At 36.7% G+C, this 19,882-nt stretch overlaps 1 protein-coding gene across 3 annotated transcripts in view; it reads right to left on the reverse strand.

Moving 5' to 3' along the window:
* LOC107096735 (myosin-binding protein C, fast-type-like) overlaps positions 1–19,882 on the reverse strand; it is a 106,904-nt gene that overhangs the window by 30,661 nt on the left and 56,361 nt on the right. For all 3 annotated transcript variants that reach the window (XM_015393535.1, XM_015393525.1, XM_015393516.1), the window contains 9 exons: positions 13,478–13,534; positions 13,227–13,396; positions 12,826–12,958; positions 9,232–9,356; positions 6,605–6,710; positions 4,879–5,048; positions 1,546–1,711; positions 974–1,080; positions 824–853 (listed from right to left, as the gene is read on the reverse strand). In XM_015393535.1, coding sequence (XP_015249021.1) covers positions 824–853; positions 974–1,080; positions 1,546–1,711; positions 4,879–5,048; positions 6,605–6,710; positions 9,232–9,356; positions 12,826–12,958; positions 13,227–13,396; positions 13,478–13,534 — 1,064 coding nt within the window. The remainder of the gene's footprint in view (positions 1–823; positions 854–973; positions 1,081–1,545; positions 1,712–4,878; positions 5,049–6,604; positions 6,711–9,231; positions 9,357–12,825; positions 12,959–13,226; positions 13,397–13,477; positions 13,535–19,882) is intronic.

Below are 19,882 nucleotides of genomic sequence, written 5' to 3' on the forward strand. Positions count from 1 at the left end.
GCGAGTTTAGTCCGACGACGGAGGGACATGAGGGCCAAAAAGAGCGGAGAACCAGGTGGAAAAAGGGTCCCAGCGTTCTCGTGCACCTCGCTTTTCTAGCGGGTCAAACTTCAAGAGTTGTTTTCCGCAATTTCGGTCATAAAAACAAAACAAGCCGGCCTCCTGTCTGCGGCACTGTTTGCGGTCAGCTGCAATTTGGGAGAGAAGCAGCGGAGCGTCTCTCAACAGGGCAGAGACATCTGGAGCTGAGGTATTGAATTGAACTCATTGCACTGATTTTGTGCAGTATTTTTGCAGTATTTTTTGATGCAAATTTTCTACTTCTGTTATTTGCTGTTGTTTCTAAAAAAAAAAAAAAATTCATAACGCTATTACAGCTTTCATTAATTTATTTCAAACTTAAAACTTTGTTTAGCCTGTAAGGTGTAAAACAAATATATTGTAAAAAAATTATCGATTAATCGAATCGAATCGTGGTGTATTCTTGAGTATCGAAAATAATGGAATCGTTGGGTCAGGAAATCGATACTGAATCGAATCTCCATGATGGGTGTGATTTACACCCCTACCCTCTACCAGAGATGACCCATAAAAGTGAAAATGCTGTAAACCTAGTGCTAGTCTAGGAAAACACATATTAATCTGTTGCTAAATTTGCTCTCTGACCTTTTCCTGGTTTAAACCGAACACAATGAAAAGTGAGAAATGTACATTTTTGGATTTAAAGCAGCGTTTTTGTTCCTGCCTTTGTGGTGTTAATGTTCGTTCACACATGTCATTATGTGCCTCTTTGCACATTCAAATAAAAATTCAAAAAAATTACCTTCTCTGGGAACATATTCAATCTTGATCTCTAAGGAAAAAAGAAAAGAAAAAAGAAATGAATGTTTATAAAAACTATTGCTGGGCTATTAGAATACATCAAAGGGTTCAAATGTATGATATGTTTTGTTTTTTATTTAACTGCCCCTACCTAGGAAGTTAAGTTTAGCAGACAAAGAAAACGCATAGCCATCCGGGACGAAGGTGTAATCTCCTGCATCTGAAGGTTTCACGTCATCAATCGTCAACTTATGGGTCCTAAGGATAATTAAGCAGATGTTAATAAAGAAGGGAAACATTTTCTATGATCTGCATTCATGCTAAAAGATGGTTGGCCTGGCAACCTATGAGCCAATATGAAAGAGTGAGGCTTTTCACCTTGTGTGACCTCGTGTAACTCCTGCCATGGGCTTTTTTGATGGAGGGATTACTGAGATAAAACCCAGACCCCTGGGATGTGTATGCTGTGTGTGAATATGCTTTTATTGTGTGTTTTTAGAGGTTAGAGCCTCACAGATTGCAGCCTATGTGGAAAAATAGGTCAAACGGCTAAGAAAACCCTCTGGTAATAGTTTGCCAAGCCATTTGGCAGGCGGAGCAAAGTGTTCTCGAGGTTCAATTTGAATGTGTGAAGCTTTTCATGATGGGGGAAAAAGGCTTGAAAACAGCAGCTGTCCTAAATTAAAACAGTAGGCCACGTTGCTGTCTAATGTTTGGGAATACCTGCCAATGTGGGATATTTTGATGCGATCGCTGGGCTCAACTTCCACACCATCCTTGAACCATTTTCCCGTCACCTTTTCATCAGACACTTCACATTTGAACACTGCTTGTTCAGATGCCTTTACTGTCAGGTCAGCAAGGCTCTGCAGGACCTCCAGCTCCTTCTCTGCAGAAAGAAAAAGAAAATACCATTTGATACAATAATAAAACCTCCACTAGGCCCCTTATTACTAACAGAAAGTCAAACAGACCAAAATGGTTTTTAATATTTTCAGCTGAATCGTTTTTTAAAAATTTAGCTTCAACAAAATGCTTTCTTTTGGTTGACACTAGATGATGAAGTGAAAGCATCTCGAATGTCCTGCGTCAAATTTTGACTTCAGTCTTTTAAACATAAGACCTTCAGATAATTTTCACCTGGAGTTTTCTTTGGTTAACACATTTTATCCTGTCATCCTTTAGGCCTCTTTTTATCTCAATGGGATAGAGCCTCCATGGTGTGATTGAACATTAATCTGATCCGATCTGATAGATGTCTATAGCATTAAACATGCTCAAAAACCAACTTTTAACATAAGGAGATCCAACCACTGTACAGCTTTAATGACTTTAAATAAAGCTAATTGATCTTTTGATTCTCTTTGAACTTTTCTCAGTTTTTGTTATGTTAAGGTCACAAACTGCTCCCTACGTTATTCTGATTTGCTGTGACAGCCTTACAGAAATAATGAAAAAAAGTTAAGATCTTTAATATAAAAAAATAAAAATAAAAAATTGTCTAAAACTAAGTATACATCATTGGAATACATAAACCCTCTCAGAAAAAAACATAGTAATGGCAGCATAATGCTGTGGACACCTTTCTAGAGACAAACAAAGGAGGTTACTCAGAGATCAAGGCATAAAAACCAGGATAATCGACTGTATTTGGTGTATAAACTTGCAGCATAATTTCAGGGTAAAAGCTGTACAAAGGAGTTTTATATTCACACTTTGACCCCACCACCCCTGCTTCGGCCTTGGATTTATACAGCTTAATATTCAGTGATTTAGGGAAACCTGAGTCAAGATGGCAGAATGGATTAAATCAAACTGTTTCACATATATATTATATCCAGGGGCCGTTCCAAATTAACCAGAGTGGAGCCTGTATTTTTTTCATGGTGGCACACAGAGCCAAATTTGGGCTCTGATGTCTCGTCTATAAAATATCTATGTGCCAAAAAAACCTGAAAATGTTTAACACCACAAAAAAACTGACTTATGAAACCATGGGCACGCCCAAAACAAAACAATTTTCCAGTTTATCAATCAAAGCTGTACAGTAAGAGTACAAGTTTACGTTAAAATGCTCCTCCTTATGCTCCGCCCTCTTGATGCTTTCCCTGCAAAGCATCTCGTTAATGTAACGTGTATTTCAATGAGCAAGCTGATTAATGTTATTTAAAATTACCATAGCAACTGAAGCCAATAGCTGTAATTAATCATGAAAATAAAAAGAAAAAAACACAAAAATCTTATTAAGCAGCAAATGGGCAGAAATGGTCCATATTAAATGTTTGCATGAAAAATCCCTTCAGTCACCATTTGTGTCATCTTTCTGTTCTCTTCAAAATATGCATACATACAAATTGTATTTTCAGCCTTTTGTGTGCAAGCTTCAGGCCAATTTTTATGACGTCTGGATGCAATTTAATTCTAACTTTTTTCTAACTGTGATTACATTTTGATTTTTAAATCATTAAAGTAAAACTTTTTAGGTTAGGAGCTGAAAGAATAAGTCGGATTAATCATGATTAATCGATTATTGAAATAATCATCCACTAATTTAGTAATCCATTTATCGGTGACCCTAAAATATACACAGACGCTAAAATGTACATAGCATTTTGCATTTAAGATTTAAAAATACTTGTTTTGTCTTTCAATATGCTCAGATCTCCTCAAGTTCAAAAGGTTTATTTTCCCCTTTTTTCATTTTCTTGCTTTCAGAATAATATTATAAAAATAATTAACAAATTAATCCATTAGTAAAATGATTTTTATTTGCAGCCCTAGTTTAGATGAAGGAAATCTTTCCCAGGAGCCAGTCTGTTATGGTTCCTGTCAGCGGTTCTGATTTTAGGAAAATTATTTAGTATTTATGACGTCAGTACAGAGGACTGTTACAAGGATCCGCTCTATGGGGACGGTGGCCCCAGTTGGCCCTCCTCTAGAACCACTCATGTCCATAACCATATAATAATCTGTAGAAAATCTTGAAAAATATATGGTTCTAATCTGATTAAACCGAGAGAGAAAAAGAAAAATCGGTGGCATTCCTTGTTTTTTTTTAGCCTTAACTATTTAATGCCTTAAATAAAACAACTTTAAAGTGACTCTTTAGGTCACCTGTCTCTGTTTTGAGTTTTGATCATATTTTTAAAAGTTTTGGGAATCATACATCTGCTCAAAGAATAACATCACCTAAAGGTTTGTGGTCTGGTTAAAAATTCTTGATAATTTTACTCACAGACATCAGACTCACACATAGCTGGGAAGAGAAACGCTCGTCTCTGTCAAAGCTCATCTAGTTTTCATGGTACATATATGATAATGTATGATTGGACTCTCAGTAATCTCACCAATTAACCGGAGAGGACAGACAGCAATTTTCACACCGTAATCAATTACCAGACTCATCTGGACTGAAGTGCGCACGCCCTGAGACAGCCTGATGGCAGATACCAGTCTAAGAGGTGTAAAGGAAAATAAGCATGACGAAAGCTGCGAGCTGTTGATACAAGGAATTAATGAAGTTATATTAATCACCACATCAGTAATGAGTAATTTACTCCTTTTCATGCTTGTCAGATTGGAAAACGTCAACATGGTCGCATTGAATTGCAGGAAGTCTGAGACTTTTAGTGGTAAACTTTAAATAGCGGCTGATTTTTTTCTCCCTTCATATCAGAGCTCAGGGACTGTTTATAGATTTACATGTATGTAGCAATGCTTCACTTGTTTGTTTGTTTTTCTGTCTCATAAAAAACGTCTTATGTAATTGTTTTTTTTCTTTATTTTATTTTTTTAAATATCTAAATTTATATTATTTAGCATTATTCAATACAGTTGACCTAAATTCCATATACTGCTGAGATTTTTTCGCTATGCAAATCAATCTAATTAATTTCTGTCTTCTTTAAATTATTTAAAATCATTGAAATCAAGCTAATTATTTTCATTTTCTGCCATATTTCAGGCTCAGGGGCTCTTTATAGATTTACATGTATGTAGCAATGCTTCACTTGTTTGTTTTTTTGTTTATTTCTGTCTCGTGACGTCGTTTGGTACCTTCAACCTCCAACTCTGCCTTCGACTCCCCACCATTGGTGAAGACGTGGTACATCCCCATGTCCTCTGTAGTCGCTTCGGTTATGATCAAAACATGCTTTTTCCCAACTTTCTTGAACCTGTATTTAGATCCCGCTGACTCTCTGTTTATCTCCACTCCGTCTTTCATCCTGTGGAAAGAGAAGAAGAAACAGGTTACTACCAGAGACACTTTGCCAGAGAGGAATCATTAACCCTGGAAACAGATTATGGGTTTACCATAACAATTCGCTCAAACTGTAAATAGTAAATACTGCACAGAGTTTAAAGTTCAAGAGTTAGAATTCATTGGTATAAAAATTTTATATTGTAATTTAATTTAACAACAGCATAGAGGTAAAATAATTGTATTTTCCTGACTTCTCAATTTTCTCAGAAAACAGCGTTTTTTCTTGCATATGCATCAGTTAAGTTTCTCTTTTCTCCAGCTTTAAAGCAGCAAATAAAGCGACTTATAGCTCGACAGAAAACCTTAGAGATGACATAAATCATAACTATGATGGTTGAAGACAGGAGCAAGAATAAAAAAAAGAAGAATGAACAGATTGCACCATGTTGTTTTTATTTTCTTTATCTTTTTTTAAAAGTTATCTAAATCAATATTATTTGCTATGCAATTCAATTTGGTTTAATGTAACCTTTTTTAAATTATTTAAATCCAATTATATTCTCTTATGATTGAATTGGGTTTAATTTCACTTGTTGATTAGTTAAATTTTATGTGTTTATTGATTGTTGAGATTGATCATCTTCGATCTGGAATCTTATCATTTCATTAGAGATTTTTTTTATTAAATCAAATTTATCTTCATTATTCTTTTTACTATGTTATTTGTGATGTTTTTTTGGTCAAATTTCTGGTCTTTTTCATTTAACAATTTCAATGTATCTTATATAGTTAATTTAAATGTACCGTACTCATTTACTTTCTTACCTTCTTTCATTTTTTTATTTCATTTTGCTTTTTTAAGATATGTTTTGTTGCAAATATTGCTAAATGAAATAAATGCTTAATTAACTTAATCTTGCAATGATTAGATTAGATTAGATGAGTTTTATTGATCTCACAGCGGAGAAATTCACTCGTCACATATTGGCATAGAAGTTACCAAAGGTGCAAACAAGGAGGAAAAAGGTGCATTAAGGATAAGCAATATATATACAGTATATCAAGATAAATAGGATTAAGGTGAAAGTGTACATGTATCGCACACAATGAAAAACAAAATAAAATGAGCAATAAGAAAATAAATTTGAAAGTTGCTGTTCTGACAATCGACAATAAAAGTTGTCTGAGTATGTTTTGCCAGTGACATTAAATACAGCAGGAATGGTTTATGCTAAACTGGATTATAAGAAAGCGATAAGGAGGATTTCACATAGGTAAAATAATTTTAATTAATAAATAAAATGTTGACCCTTTCCAAATATCTTTGCAATCCCATCAATTGAATTTACATTCATTAATAATGTACTTTAAAAAATCTGTTTCTGTGGTTTATATGCATTTGAAATACATTCTTTCCAACATATTATCGAAAATAACCTTCTGAGCAATCGTTCCATTGGAGAAAGTTTTATTCCTTAACGGCTGAAAATAAACACCATAGAATATTTATTTGAACATGAATATTAAGGCATAAAGAAAAGGACATGGGAAGTAGGTGTTTGTATTTCTGTTCCTCACCATTTCACGCTGGCTCCTTCCTCTGAAACCTCCACCTCAAACTCCACCTTCTCCCCCACCATGGTGTGAACGTCATCCAGCGGCTTAGTGATGGTGACAGGAGGCTCTGAGGACAAATGGACGATGCAGAGTTATAAATAAAAGTTTTTATCAAAGGAGCCGAATTCAACTTCGGTAACAACTTGAACAGAAATATGACAATATGAGCAAAAGTTCAGTTATGGCATATTTATTTCTAAATGTTTTGGTTTGTATCTAAAACCCAGAGATTCGAGCCATCACTTGCGAATAAGTAATGTCAGAGTTTTCCCCCAAAGTCCTTATCCCAGCCTCCAAACACATCCTTCTTGCAGAGGTGGAAGGTAGATAAGGTCTCCTGAGGTGGTGGGAGTTGCATTGTGCCGCCACAGGGTGTGATGCTTGATGCTCCGGTAGCCTCGACTATTTGTCATCGTGGCTGTTCAGCTTTTCCCTCCAGATATTTTTACACCCTCAGCTGGTGAGCCCATAAACTCTCTGAGCGACAGTCACAAATCCACAGGGATGAGAGCAGCCTCACTGCAGGTCTTTCAGTTGATGGTTTAAACCAGTGCTTCCTGATGTGGGGGATACGCCCTCTGGGGGGGCTCAGTGTCATACGGGGGGTGATAGAAGTCATTTGAATAAATAACCCATTTTCAGAGGAATGATACTGTATATGAAGTGCTGATTTCTGTTGCACAGTGAAACTTAATTAAATTACTCATCAAAGGAGAGAGTTTTTTGATTCAATGCCAATTTAAAGTAGTACATTTTATTGCATTATGGAACTTATAAACTTTTCTTTGTTCGGTGGTTGAAATGCAAGTGGGAGGACGTGAAAACTTTTGTGTAAAACAAAGGAATAAAAAAAAATTTTTTTTCTTACTCTTTCCTTTTTTATTATTATTACTCTATCTTTTCAGCCTTGTTCACAAAATTTTGTGTTGACTTGAATAGTTTTCTCCACTTGAGTAAAGAGTAAGAATAAAAAAAAAATGTTTCTTCCTTTGTTAGGGTAGGGTTAGGTGTAGGTGTAGGGTTAGGTGTAGGGTTAGGTGTAGGGTTAGGGTTAGGGTTGTTCTGGGCCCTGGGTTCACTTTTAAATGAAACAGGCACCTATTTTAAGTTCCTGTCTCCCTAATGCAGCTCTCAGGTGTTTTCCTGGCCCCAGGACCTTCCCTGCATCATATGTGTGGAAAAAATGAATAAAGGCACCATTCTAATGCTTGGTTTGATATTCAGTTAGTCTTGTACCCCACATTCAGAGGCCTAATTTCACTGAGCTTCTTTCATATTTCTGGCTGATGCTCCACTTGTGTTATTCACTGAACCATTTATCAATCCCTTTTACAAACTGTGTAAAATGGCCACTGAGTAACAGTGCTTCGGATCGATCCGAAATATCAATTACTTCACTCTTTTATGCACCAACAGCCAGGCTGGCTGTGAAGGAGGACAGACTGGGAATTATTCTCTGTATTTTCTAACAAAATCTATTCACTTTAATTATTTGAAAAAAACTGAAAACGCAAACACTGGTGTATCATAGTTCTTCAGCTCTCTTACTAAAAAATACAATTCCTCTAAAATTACGTTTAGCACTTTGTTCAAGAAACAGGCACAAAAATTTGCTCTATTTTTCCTGTTTATCCGTTTATTATCCTGTTATTTAAGGGGCTCCTACAAACTTTGTCCAAAATATATGACAAAGAATAAAAAAGAAAAGCTTAAAGAAGACGTTTTACAATACTAGACTTTAATAGAATCGGTTTTGGTGTTCACATTGACCATACAGGCCACTTGGTATCGGAGGAAATTAACATTCAACATTCAACCTTTAGGTCCATCCAAGGAATCTAAGTGTTGTATCTGAACAGTAAATTCAAATTTAGATCCTTCATTTATCACAGCATTGTTTATTTCAATAAATTCAATTCAGTTTATTTATATAGCGCCAAATCACAACACATGTAATCCTAAGGCACTTTATAGTTTACAAGAACATACAGTCAAATTGATTCAAAGTTTTCTATCTAAAGAAAACCACTTGATCACATCGACTCATTAAGCATGCTTGTAGCGACAGTGGAGAGGAAAAACTCCCTTTGAACAGGAAGAAACCTCCAGCAGAACCAGGCTGAAAATGTTTAAAAACATAAAAATATTTTAATAAGCCATTTAAGATAGGTAAATACGATTATTTGAACACTTTCAGAGCTGCATAATGAAATATTGATATATGCTTATATATATAGAGAGAATAATATTTGTTTTTTAAATAAAAAAAAACCCCATCAATTCAGCCAAACTCTGACAAATATGTGAGCTCTCTAATACATCTACGGTAACAAGAATACATGTGAATAAAGTTGCATGAACATTTCCTTTGCTGCACGGCTATTAAATATGACTAAGCAGACAGGCAACTGAGCTGCATGTTACTTTGTGACATGAAAGCATAGAAATAATCAGATTACATCACAGGCAGAGAAAGTGAGCAGGGCTGAAAGGCCTCTCTGTACTCGAATGAAAGCATTTGTTAAACCGAGCAGAAAACTCTTCCCTCCTGAGAGGCAGTTTCTCTCTAAAGACAGTGACTATTTTACCTTTAACAAAAACCTCCGTGAAGCATTTCTCTTCCCCAATAACGCACTCGTACGCTGCGTCATCAGACAGGTTGCACTTGTTGATGGTGAGGGTCCGCTTGTTGCCCACGCTCTCAAACACATACCTGGAATGGTTTAAGGGGGCATATAAAGAGGATTAAGAACAATACGACAATGAAATCATAATGTGGTAACGCATTCAGCAAACCAGGCGCAGTAAGAGGCTTAGAGGCTGGCAATGGAGTGACTCAGTCTAACAGTCCACACTTTCCTTTCTCTACTGTATGTAAAGACCTCCAGAGTTCCCGATGCTCCCACATAAATGCATTCAGGCTACAGTAACTGTAGTGGCAAGCATCACAAAGCTGCACTGTGATGTGTCACAAAGATCCCTTAAGAGAGATAGGATTGTCATGGTTACCAGCTTGCATCATCCAATACCTCAAAGTATAATAATGAATAGTGTTTTTGTAAAGCAAAATTAAAAGTTTCCTTGTTTTATCAAAAAAAAAATTCAAATAGCAGCCAGCAGATTAGTATACTGGCTGCAAAAGATATCAGGATTTATGTTGGAATACAAGAATAATTAAAATATGACTGCTCTGTTTGTTTAGATTATTAAAAATTAGATACATAAATCTGCAATCTTGTAAAGTTGACTTTTGTGCAAGAAATGAACAAAAAACAAGCATGCCGATATGTAAATTAAATCCTTTCTGGACATATTTTTAGATGAAGCTAAATCAACTAGTAAATTAAATCCAGATAGATTTTTGTCTCTAAGATAAGTACATTTTTACATTTTATCAACATGAAATAAAGGAACCTGGGCAGGAAACATTTGCTTTCTTTTAGATAATTACTTTTATATAACCCATTATTGTTACCTGTGCAGTTGTTTATAACCCAAAAGGTCTGTTAAAATACATCATGTGGACCTGGTGTAATTACTGTTAGGCTCTCCCTTTTTTTGTCCACAGTTTCTTAAAAAAGCTGGTTTATAAATCTGTTTAATTAGGGATGTATTGACATTTCTGAAGAAATCACCCAATAAACTGCTTTTTCATCCACATCCGTTGTTTGTTGTTAGTGTAGGAACAGCCTTTTGTCTCAGTTTGGCCTTTTTTAGGTTATACTCGACTAAATTAAAACACCAACCTTGAATCTTTTTAGATTACCGTATAATGAAGAAAATACTTCCTCTGAGGCTTTTTTGGGGGTAAAATAAAAGGCTTCCTCTTAATCAGAATAAGAGGTGCTTTCCTTCCTTCCTTCCTTCCTTCATATGAACAGCACGAAGATCTCAAAATAGCAGAGACATTGAAGAAACACCACTTGCAACAGCTGTACCCTCTTCAATAAAACACTAAAAGGAGCCTTTGAAAGAGGAGGGGAGAAGAACGTGGCAGGAGATACAGACCCTGGATGGAGCCCAGCGGGCAAAGCAGGCTTAGAACTAACACACATATTTTATATATATATCTCTATATACTGTTTGACATGTCTCAAAGTCAAAGCTGATCCAATGAAATTTTAAATAAACACTTTATAGAGCAATCTGCGAACAAACCAAAGCTCAGATTACACCTCCCAGAACAGATACTATAGTAAACTGTACTTTAGCAGATAAAAAATTTATTCTTTGGAGGCTAAAAATTCAACAAGCACATATTATGTTGTCTGCAAAAGAAAGTTTAGATGACATATCTAGTGAAAGGGTGGTGGATATCTCTGTGCAGAGAGGATCCTCTAAATTAATTACAGTCACATTTTCAAAAAACATTAAATTCAAGATTTATGGTCTTTAGGTAGGACACAATGATTGTTTTTTATTCACAATTTGATTTAGCCGCCTATGGAGGAAGATTTTGCAGCAAGTGCCAGAGCCTTGGTAATTCAAAATGTGATCAGATCACAATCTTTACTTGTGTTTGTACTTCTTGATTATTTCTGTATATAGCTGTTGAATTAACTGAAGAGTTTAGGGGACAGAGTGAGAAGAAAACCTTAAGGTAAGTGAGCCAAAATAGATATTCTTTTCAACATTACCATCAGTCTCCTATAGTCTATCGCTACCAATTTTTGTTTATAAGACAAGATCATAATTAGACGTGTATTACTTAGCATTAGCTGACAGCACTCCTCCTTGTTAAACTAAATGCATCCAAATGACCCCACGCTTTACGCAAAAGTCAAGTGCTGAAATAAAATGCCACATAAACTTAAATAGTCAGCAAAAAATATTTTAAGAATTATTTTTTTAATTAATTGGACTTTCTTTGGGGCTGCTTAGTGGAGCAGAGAGTAGCATTGTCGCATTGCAGCAAGAAGATCAGGGTTCGATTCCCGGCCCGGCTCTTTCTGCATGGAGTTTGCATGTTCTCCCTGAACATGGGTGGGTTCTCTCCAGATACCCCGGCTTCCTCCCACAGTCCAAAAACATGACTGGGAGGTTAATCTGCTTCTTTAAATTGTTCTTAAGTGTGAGTGTTTGTGTTTTGTTTCTCTGTTTCCCAGTGATGGAGCGGCTAACTGTCCAGGGTATACCCCACCTTTCACCCGTAGACAGCTGGAGATAGGCACCAGCACCCCTCGCGACCCCGCTTGGGATAAGCGTGACAGAAAATGGATGGATGCATTTTCTTTGGTTAACTCAAAAGCAGTGCAGCCAAATAAAGGCTCCAAAATAAATGTTTAATTCACCAGAGGTAGAAAGTAACGAAATATAGTACATTTACTCAAGTTACTGTATTGAGTAGGTTTTTTGTGTATTTTGTATTTTTCAAGGAGTTTTTAAAATCGGTAATTTAAATTTTACTTGATTACGTTTTGAGTGAAGTATTGTATTTCGTTACATTACAAATCCGTTACTGAGTAAAAAAAAAAACTTTGGAAAACTGAAAGGAAGACAAAAAATCGGGCCCGGAAGCACTACAGTGAGTGACGTGATCAGCATGTAGATCTAGGCTACCAGGCGCCAAGTCTTTCTGTAGGAGATTGGTGAAGAGATGGAGGTGGATCAGGAGAGCGACGACGTTTCAGAGAACGTTTCACTAGAAATGCTAGCTGAAACATCGAATTCTGCTGCCCAAAACGACGAAAATCGTGTGACATGTGCTATCTTGTCATTACATGTATACATTTGTATAGATTTTTCTTTTATTAAAAACTAAATAGTTTTGGATTTATGACTCCTTGTCCTATTTTCACTACATGAGAGAGATCCCCTGCCCCGTTCAACAGTTTTTTTTTTTTAAATGTAACTAAGTAACTTTTACTTAAAATACATTTTAAATTAGCTACTTATTACTTTTACTTGAGTAATTTTTCTGATGGGTAATTTTACTTGTACTTGAGTAATATTTCATCCAAGTATTGGTACTTTTACTTGAGTGTGATATTTTAGTACTTTTTCCACCTCTGTAATTCACTGTTGGGTTTTTATTATTGTGTGTAAGTTAGGAGTAGCATTCAATAACTATTATTGTAGGAGAGGGAAAAATAAGCTTTCATTTACTCTGATTGCTTTATTTTTTAAAGAAAGCAAGAATCTAAACCAATTCTGCTCAATTATTTACTTTAAGTGTGACTCACTTGGCTGATGGTTTGATTTCCTGTCCATTTTTCAGCCATTTGACTTCAGCTGTGGGGTCAGCCACTTCCACAGTGAGCTGGATCGTCTTCCCCTTGTCCACAGAATAGGCTGAGTCCAGCTTCGTCAGGAAAGCTAATAAGAAAGTGTCATGTCAGAGTAGCTGTAGTACATTTTAAAGAGGCAAACGATCCATGAGAGCCAACTTTAAACAGTAACAGGCTAACAAACATTCCACCTGTCATCCAAGCTATATAACCTCTCTCTGGATGCCTTTAAATGCCTCTAGTATTTATAGTCTGCTGCATAAAAGAGGGTTAGTTTCCTCCCTGTCGTCTCATTCCTTGGGCACATTCTGCCTTTGTCTCGTAAAATGTCTCCTCCTCGTTCCTCTGCCCCTCACCATCACTCTTCTTGGACTCAGCCTTCATCTTCTTCAGCCTCTGCAGCATGCCCCTCAGGTCTGTGATGCCGTACTGAAAGGCAATCTTCTCGTAATCACAAGGCTTGGCTGCCTTTAGGATTTCCCATACGTCCACCTCCTCCTTTGGTTGCCCAGTCTTCTTTTGCTTCCTAAACACCAGGGTTGACCAGACAAAGACTGAAATCTGATATACCTGGAGTCTTAAAATGTGTTTTGGGAAATAATCTCACCTTTTTTTGAGCAACACACTGAAGTCCAGCTCACCAGCATCCTCATCCCCATCTCCTCTGTAGAGAAAAACAGGAGAATTGAATGAATTTTAATTCTTTCTGTTCAGCTGACACATCCTGTTAAATGGTGACAGCTATGTAAACCCATCTCTGGTTAATTACAAAGCCTCCTTACAATCAAATCGTTTACTGTTTAAGGTTAATTGGTATAGCTCAAATGTTGTAAGGATTCATGTCACCGGAAGCATGGGGAAACAGAAACAAATCCACAGCAAATTTTGAAAGGGCGTCCTGCTTTGTTTGCTCTGCTTAGCACTGAATTAATGACAGAGATGGGCCTAAATGCCTCAGCTTAAGGATTTAAAGTCCATTAGGAATCTGCAACCTACCTTTGTTGGACTTGTGTCTGAACTAATCTATTTAGATCCAAGGGCTGCATTTGATGCAGTCAATCATAATATTCTTTTAGAAAGGCCTGGATGTGCTGTAGAAATGAAGGAAACAGCTCTAGGCTGGTTTAAATCGAATTTGTCCAACAGATTTAGATAGATGGACGGACGGACAGACAGTGATAGACAGATATGGATGCAAATAATGAAAATCTTTTCCTATATCAATATTTAATATTAGTATTGCTGTTATAACAAATATCTACTGATATCATATTTTCCCTACCTATTGGAAACCATGCAAAACTGACCACATTGCTGGCATTGCTTCTCTGCAATCCTGCATCACTGTGACATGATCAAACAAATACTAAACACTGATCCCCATGATGGCAATAAATATCAGTTATTGATATCAGCCCCGATTTATTAACTAATACCAACTATCATGGTTGTATATCATGCATCCCTGGTAGGCAGGTTGCTTTTAATCACAAAAAAACAATAATATGTTGCTTTTACTTCTGAGCCATTAACAGTCCATCGATTTGAACAGAAACAAGCCACACAGTATTTAGGCATCTTCTGCAGTTATGGCTTAGCCAAGTAGGTACGCCCCAGCAGCCAATATTTAGATATGTATGGTTACTATTATAATACCACCAATACCAGCTATGCTAAAAGACAAAAAATGCAATTGTTTTGTGTAAAAAAATTATTTATAAATACTAATGAAATGTTGCATTTAACAAGCAGATAAATAAAAAAAAATATATATATATATATATATATAAATAAATCATATGACTTCCCTTTTTTAACAAAACTTTGCAAAAGGAAAGTAAAACATCTTTATTTTTTAGAGTAAAGACAAATGTGGAATATGAGGAAAAATATAAACTACAAAAACCAATGATAAAAACTACTGAATTACTTTCAAAGCACTTTTGATCCATTACTGTTTTAATTCTTCTTTGCAGATTTCATATCAGGTAAACAACTAAATCCAACCGTTATTAGTTAATTTAAATTTCATTATAAAAAATTTTAATATTTGGGGATTCTCCTGGAGTCACAGTGAAGAGGCCGAAGAGCTACACTTGGTTTTGAAGCTGCAGGTTGCAGACCTCATGCCTTAAAAAAAAATTATGTAAAACTGTTTGTCTACAGTTAAGCCATCTGTTCTTCATGCCCTTTGCAGAGTTAGATTGAAATTCCTTTTTAATCAACCATTAAGTTAATCTATGATTAGGAAGCACCCGTCTACAAAAAATAATAAAACTATTTTCAATATTAATGACGTTAATTACTTATCCTCCGACAACAAAATAGGATGTTAATGATTTATACCCTCCCTAATAAGAAACGGAAAAGTGCATTTATCAGAAGTTATATGAATGAGACCCTTTAGATAATTGCTTCATTTTCTTCTTTTGTTTGTTTTTTCATTAAATGGTGCAAAGCTTATGGCCAAAATTAACACAGAACTGGTACTGTAACTTGGGGAGCAGTGGGCTGCCATTGTGCGGCACCCGGGGAGCAATCAGGGGTTAAGAGTCTTGCTCAGGGTCCCCACAGCCTGCACTCTGGGTCCCTGAGCAAGACTCTTAACCACTGATTGCTCCCCGGGCGCCACACAATGGCAGCCCACTGCTCCCCAAAGTGGATGGGTTAAATGCAGAGGTAAATTTCTCAGTTCCATTATTATTAATTATTATTATTACTTAAAATCAATGGTCTTCCATGGCCAGCTCATTATTGTTAGCTAAAAAAAAATGTTTTGTGGGAAAAATAAATTGCATTTAATTTTTGAAAAAAATGTCTATTTTATTCATCTTTTGCCCCGTTTACCAGATAATAAGTGTGAAGTGTGCTAAGGATGTGTTTGTTTTAAATAAAAGCCTTGTCACACAAACTTCTGATCACAAAATCAATCATTTTATTACTATGAACTCTCAGTCAAGTTTTTCACACTATTATTTGTTTTGTATTGTGCTGAAACAATAACTCTTAAAAAACATTTTTTTTTTAACATCCTTCTTTCACAGGGTTTGTAGTGATCAAAAGTTGTCTAAAGCTCTAAACTTGGTTATTTTCAAATGCTGTGAAATCAGTTTCGCTCCTAAATTCATTTTTACGCTCAGTCAAACATTTTCCTTTTTTGTTATGCACGCTGTGTGAGTCTGGACGTTATTGTGCTCAAAGAATCTGCTCCCTTCAGGATAGCCAGATGAGTGTTGTCCTGCAATGAACCATCTCCTTACAGGGCATACACTATGAAAAGAGCTGCCTTGCTTTGAAGTTATTTGGATGAATCTTGGCATCAGATAAGTGAAATGAACCTCAAACATTTAAGTTCACTATGCAGTAGAGCAGCCAGGGTAAAAAAGAAACAACTAGAAGTCATTCCTTCAGAGTCCTATTAAAGTTCATAATGCCTTGTAGATGTCACCATGTGAACTGACTGATGACTCATCCCCGAATGCAGAAACAGCTTCTATTCTGCCTGCATATATGTGAATGTAACAGGCGGATTAAGGCTTTTATGTATAGCTACTCTGGCGTAGAATAATAGAAAATTCAGTGCTTCTACTTGAACCATAAAGTGGTGAGGAATCTTTCTTATCTAATGATCATTTCTTCCCTGACATTCAAAGAAATATTCAGATAAAACGACAGATAAAAAAGACAATGGCAGCCTTAGCTTATTGCTAAGAAATCTAATACATTGCAGTCATACAAGTGACAGTGATTTAATGGTAGACTCCCAGCTTTCATATGAGAACATCAATATTAATATTGGATGAAGGGTTTAGGTCGGAGCTTTGGCTCCTCAATAAGTGCTGAAGGCACCAAAGGGAATAGTACAGTGGATTTAAAGGGGTCATAGAATCATTATATAGGGTGTTTGGTCCTTAAGGTCTCTGAATAAGGTGTGTAACATTGGTTGGGCTGAAAATGGCCTATTTGCTGTTCTATGAGCCCTAAAGCAATCCTGGTTAAAAGCCCTACAATGAAACGACAGGTTTTCTTCCTTTTATGGTATGCTCATAAATATTTAGATGAGATGTACACTGATTGGTCGGTTTACAACGAGCGAAGCTGCTGAGCAAAGATGTATCATAGCAGCAAGCACTCACTCACCGAAACTTCGCAATAGTTCATATAGTAGGGTGGCCAGACGTCCTCTTTTTCCTGGAAATGTCCTACTTTTCATACCTAAAGAAATGTCCGGGGGGAGTTTCAAAATCGTCCGGGATTTTGGTCGACTACGGTGTAGCGAGTAGTCGAAACATTGGAAGCGAGCCGTCAGCTCCATGGCTGGTCCAGGAACCCCGGCGGATGAGGGCAGGGAGCCAGTGGGGGACGGAGCGACCGAACCCGACCCAGTGATGGCAGCCGAGGCCAGGCCTCCCACTGACTGCCTTACCGGCCCCCAGGCCCCCTGGTCCGGCTGAGGAGGGGCAGCTCATGGCTCTCTGCTGAGGTCCAGTCCAGTCAGCAGCCCAGCTTCATACACACCCCCCCACTTCCTTTGGGCCAGTGAACCAGTGGGCTGGTTTGTATGTCAATTTCAGGGGGTTACAAAAGTTCAGGCCAGAACCAAATAAGGCAACATCCCTGAGTTTACTTCAAATCAGGGATTTTATTTCACTTTTATGGTGGAAATATAGAATGAATTCATTAATTCCAATAAAAATATGATTATTATGTATGACATTAAGGTGAACTCTGACCCCTCCAGTTCATAGGTCAGTATTGGTAGCCTTTCCTGTGACTCCTGTGAGGAAAATGTGACCTTAGAAGGTTGGTGACCCCTGATGTAAAATGTGAAAAGGTAAGATAATTAAATTTGTTTGTCTCGTGAAACAGTGTAAATGAATGTTTTGGGGCGTTGTGTTCTTTTTGCTCTGTGTAGTTGTAGTATAGTGTGTTATAAGCCAATATGGGCTGGGTGCTATATGGTAAATTACATTTCAATCAATCAGTCAATTAAACAATCAATCAATCATGTTGTTCTGTGTTTTTTTTTTTCTTTGTAAGAAAACTTTTCTGGTTTTCTTCAGATGGATCAGAAAAGCTTGCAGTAGCTGTGTTGTGTCATTTCAGTCTCTTGCTTTTACTTTCACAGGGTGTGAATTGAGAAGACTTTAAGTGAAGTGTAAAAACAGGCACAACAAAAAGTGTAAATTGTTTAAGCTAGAAAGCTTGCCATCTGGAAGAAGAATTACCAAACATTTTAAGTTAGAACGGCACATTGTTTGGTGTTAATGCTTATGTAGTCAGGCTAGAGGTGTTCAGTTGAGACCGAGTTATCATCACACTCTTTTGTTTTTTTCTGACAGTGTGGCTATACTTTGTGAAGTTTGTACTTTTCAGATTAAATCTCAGAAGCATAGGGAACCATAATGTGGAACATCATTTGAGTTGTAAAATGCTCAGAATCTCATGACAGCATCTCTATCTTGTGTTCTGATAATTACTGAAGCCAGAGCTTTAGTTCCACTTCTGTCAAGTTAGAAAAATACCAAGGATTACATCGCAAGATTAGACTATAAATAGTCCAAGAATTAATTTAAAGCTAGTGCTTTTGTTGGATTTTAGGTATGCATTTTATATTTGCATCACAACAGAATATAACAATTTTTGTGTATGTAAGTTGTTCAGTTCAAACAGTCATACCGATATGATAATGTGTTAGTCTTCCTGAAGTGACACACCTGAAGCCATTATTTCTACTCATTTGGGTGATTTAGGCTTTATTCTAATAAAAACTTTAAAAATGGTTCTCAGAAAATAAAGCACGACATAAAACTGATTCAAAAAGAACTGTTTGAGGTCTATTATGAAGGTAGATGTCAGCTGCTAGTGAAGTTTTTCAACTCTTCATAGTTTATATTTAATCCCCCAGTAGGATCAGCAGATGCTTTAATAACCATGGTGTCTCTGTGTTTGATCAATAAGCTAACATGCTTGACCTAAACTCCTAAGGGAATATGTGGAGCCACAGGCTGATTCTCTCAATGCCAGTAATTCAGACAAAAGGAGCCAGGACTGATTACATATTACGTTCTTTATGTTCCGACATTTTAGGTCAGCATTTCTTCAATCCCACTTAGGTTTTGTCTTCTTAAAACCCACGTTGATCGAGAAAACAGGTTGTTCACATTTAGCTAGGTTTTGGTTCTTCTGAATTTTTCTTCCTGTGCAATGAGAGTTTTCCTTTCCACTGTTGCTGAATGCATATTTAGTATGCATGAAGCCATGGACGTGACTCTGGGGGGGACACAGGGGACATGTTCCCTGCAATTTTCAAGAGTCTATTTTGGTCCCCTGCACTTTTTACTGTCCAAAAACAATGTTACGTTACAGTAGATCGGCACTCGTCGACCACGAGGACCTAGTGGAAAACTGCAGCTCAAGCTGAAGCCCCCTTCCCTGAGTTTAGACTGCCTAAAAGCTCCTGATTAGACCTCTGTTTTTTTCTTGTGTGATTGGTTGTCACTACTGTCACTCTGAGAAGCTCACTTTACAAACATCTGATTCACCACGGAATCGGGTCTGTGATTGGACAGTAGCAGCGCTGCTTTAGAACCGTTCAGATTGCAAGTATTTTTCTCTGCTTTCCTATATATATATATATATATATATATATATATATATATATATATATATATATATATATATATATATATATATATGCTAACCCAAGAAATTTAGATGATGTTTCATGCTTTTGTCTCCTCATGACCGGACTTTCATAACCTTCTGTTTACACCTTTTAAAAAGAAAGGGCTGTAGGTTGTCCAAAATTCTTCTGACGTGCTCTAACTAAGGAACTCGGCGGCTCCCAGCCAGATCAAGATGTTTTAAAATCTTACCTTGAGACCTTTACACAGACATCTCTCTCTCCTTTATCTCCCATTTGATCCAAAGATATAATTCTCCTTGTAATCTGAGGTTATCAAACCAAAACAAAATGATTTCTCCCCTACACTCATTCAAGCACATTGCA

Source organism: Cyprinodon variegatus, unplaced genomic scaffold, assembly GCF_000732505.1.
Source record: "Cyprinodon variegatus isolate N-32 unplaced genomic scaffold, C_variegatus-1.0 Scaffold24, whole genome shotgun sequence".
Taxonomy (NCBI): Eukaryota; Metazoa; Chordata; class Actinopteri; order Cyprinodontiformes; family Cyprinodontidae; genus Cyprinodon; species Cyprinodon variegatus.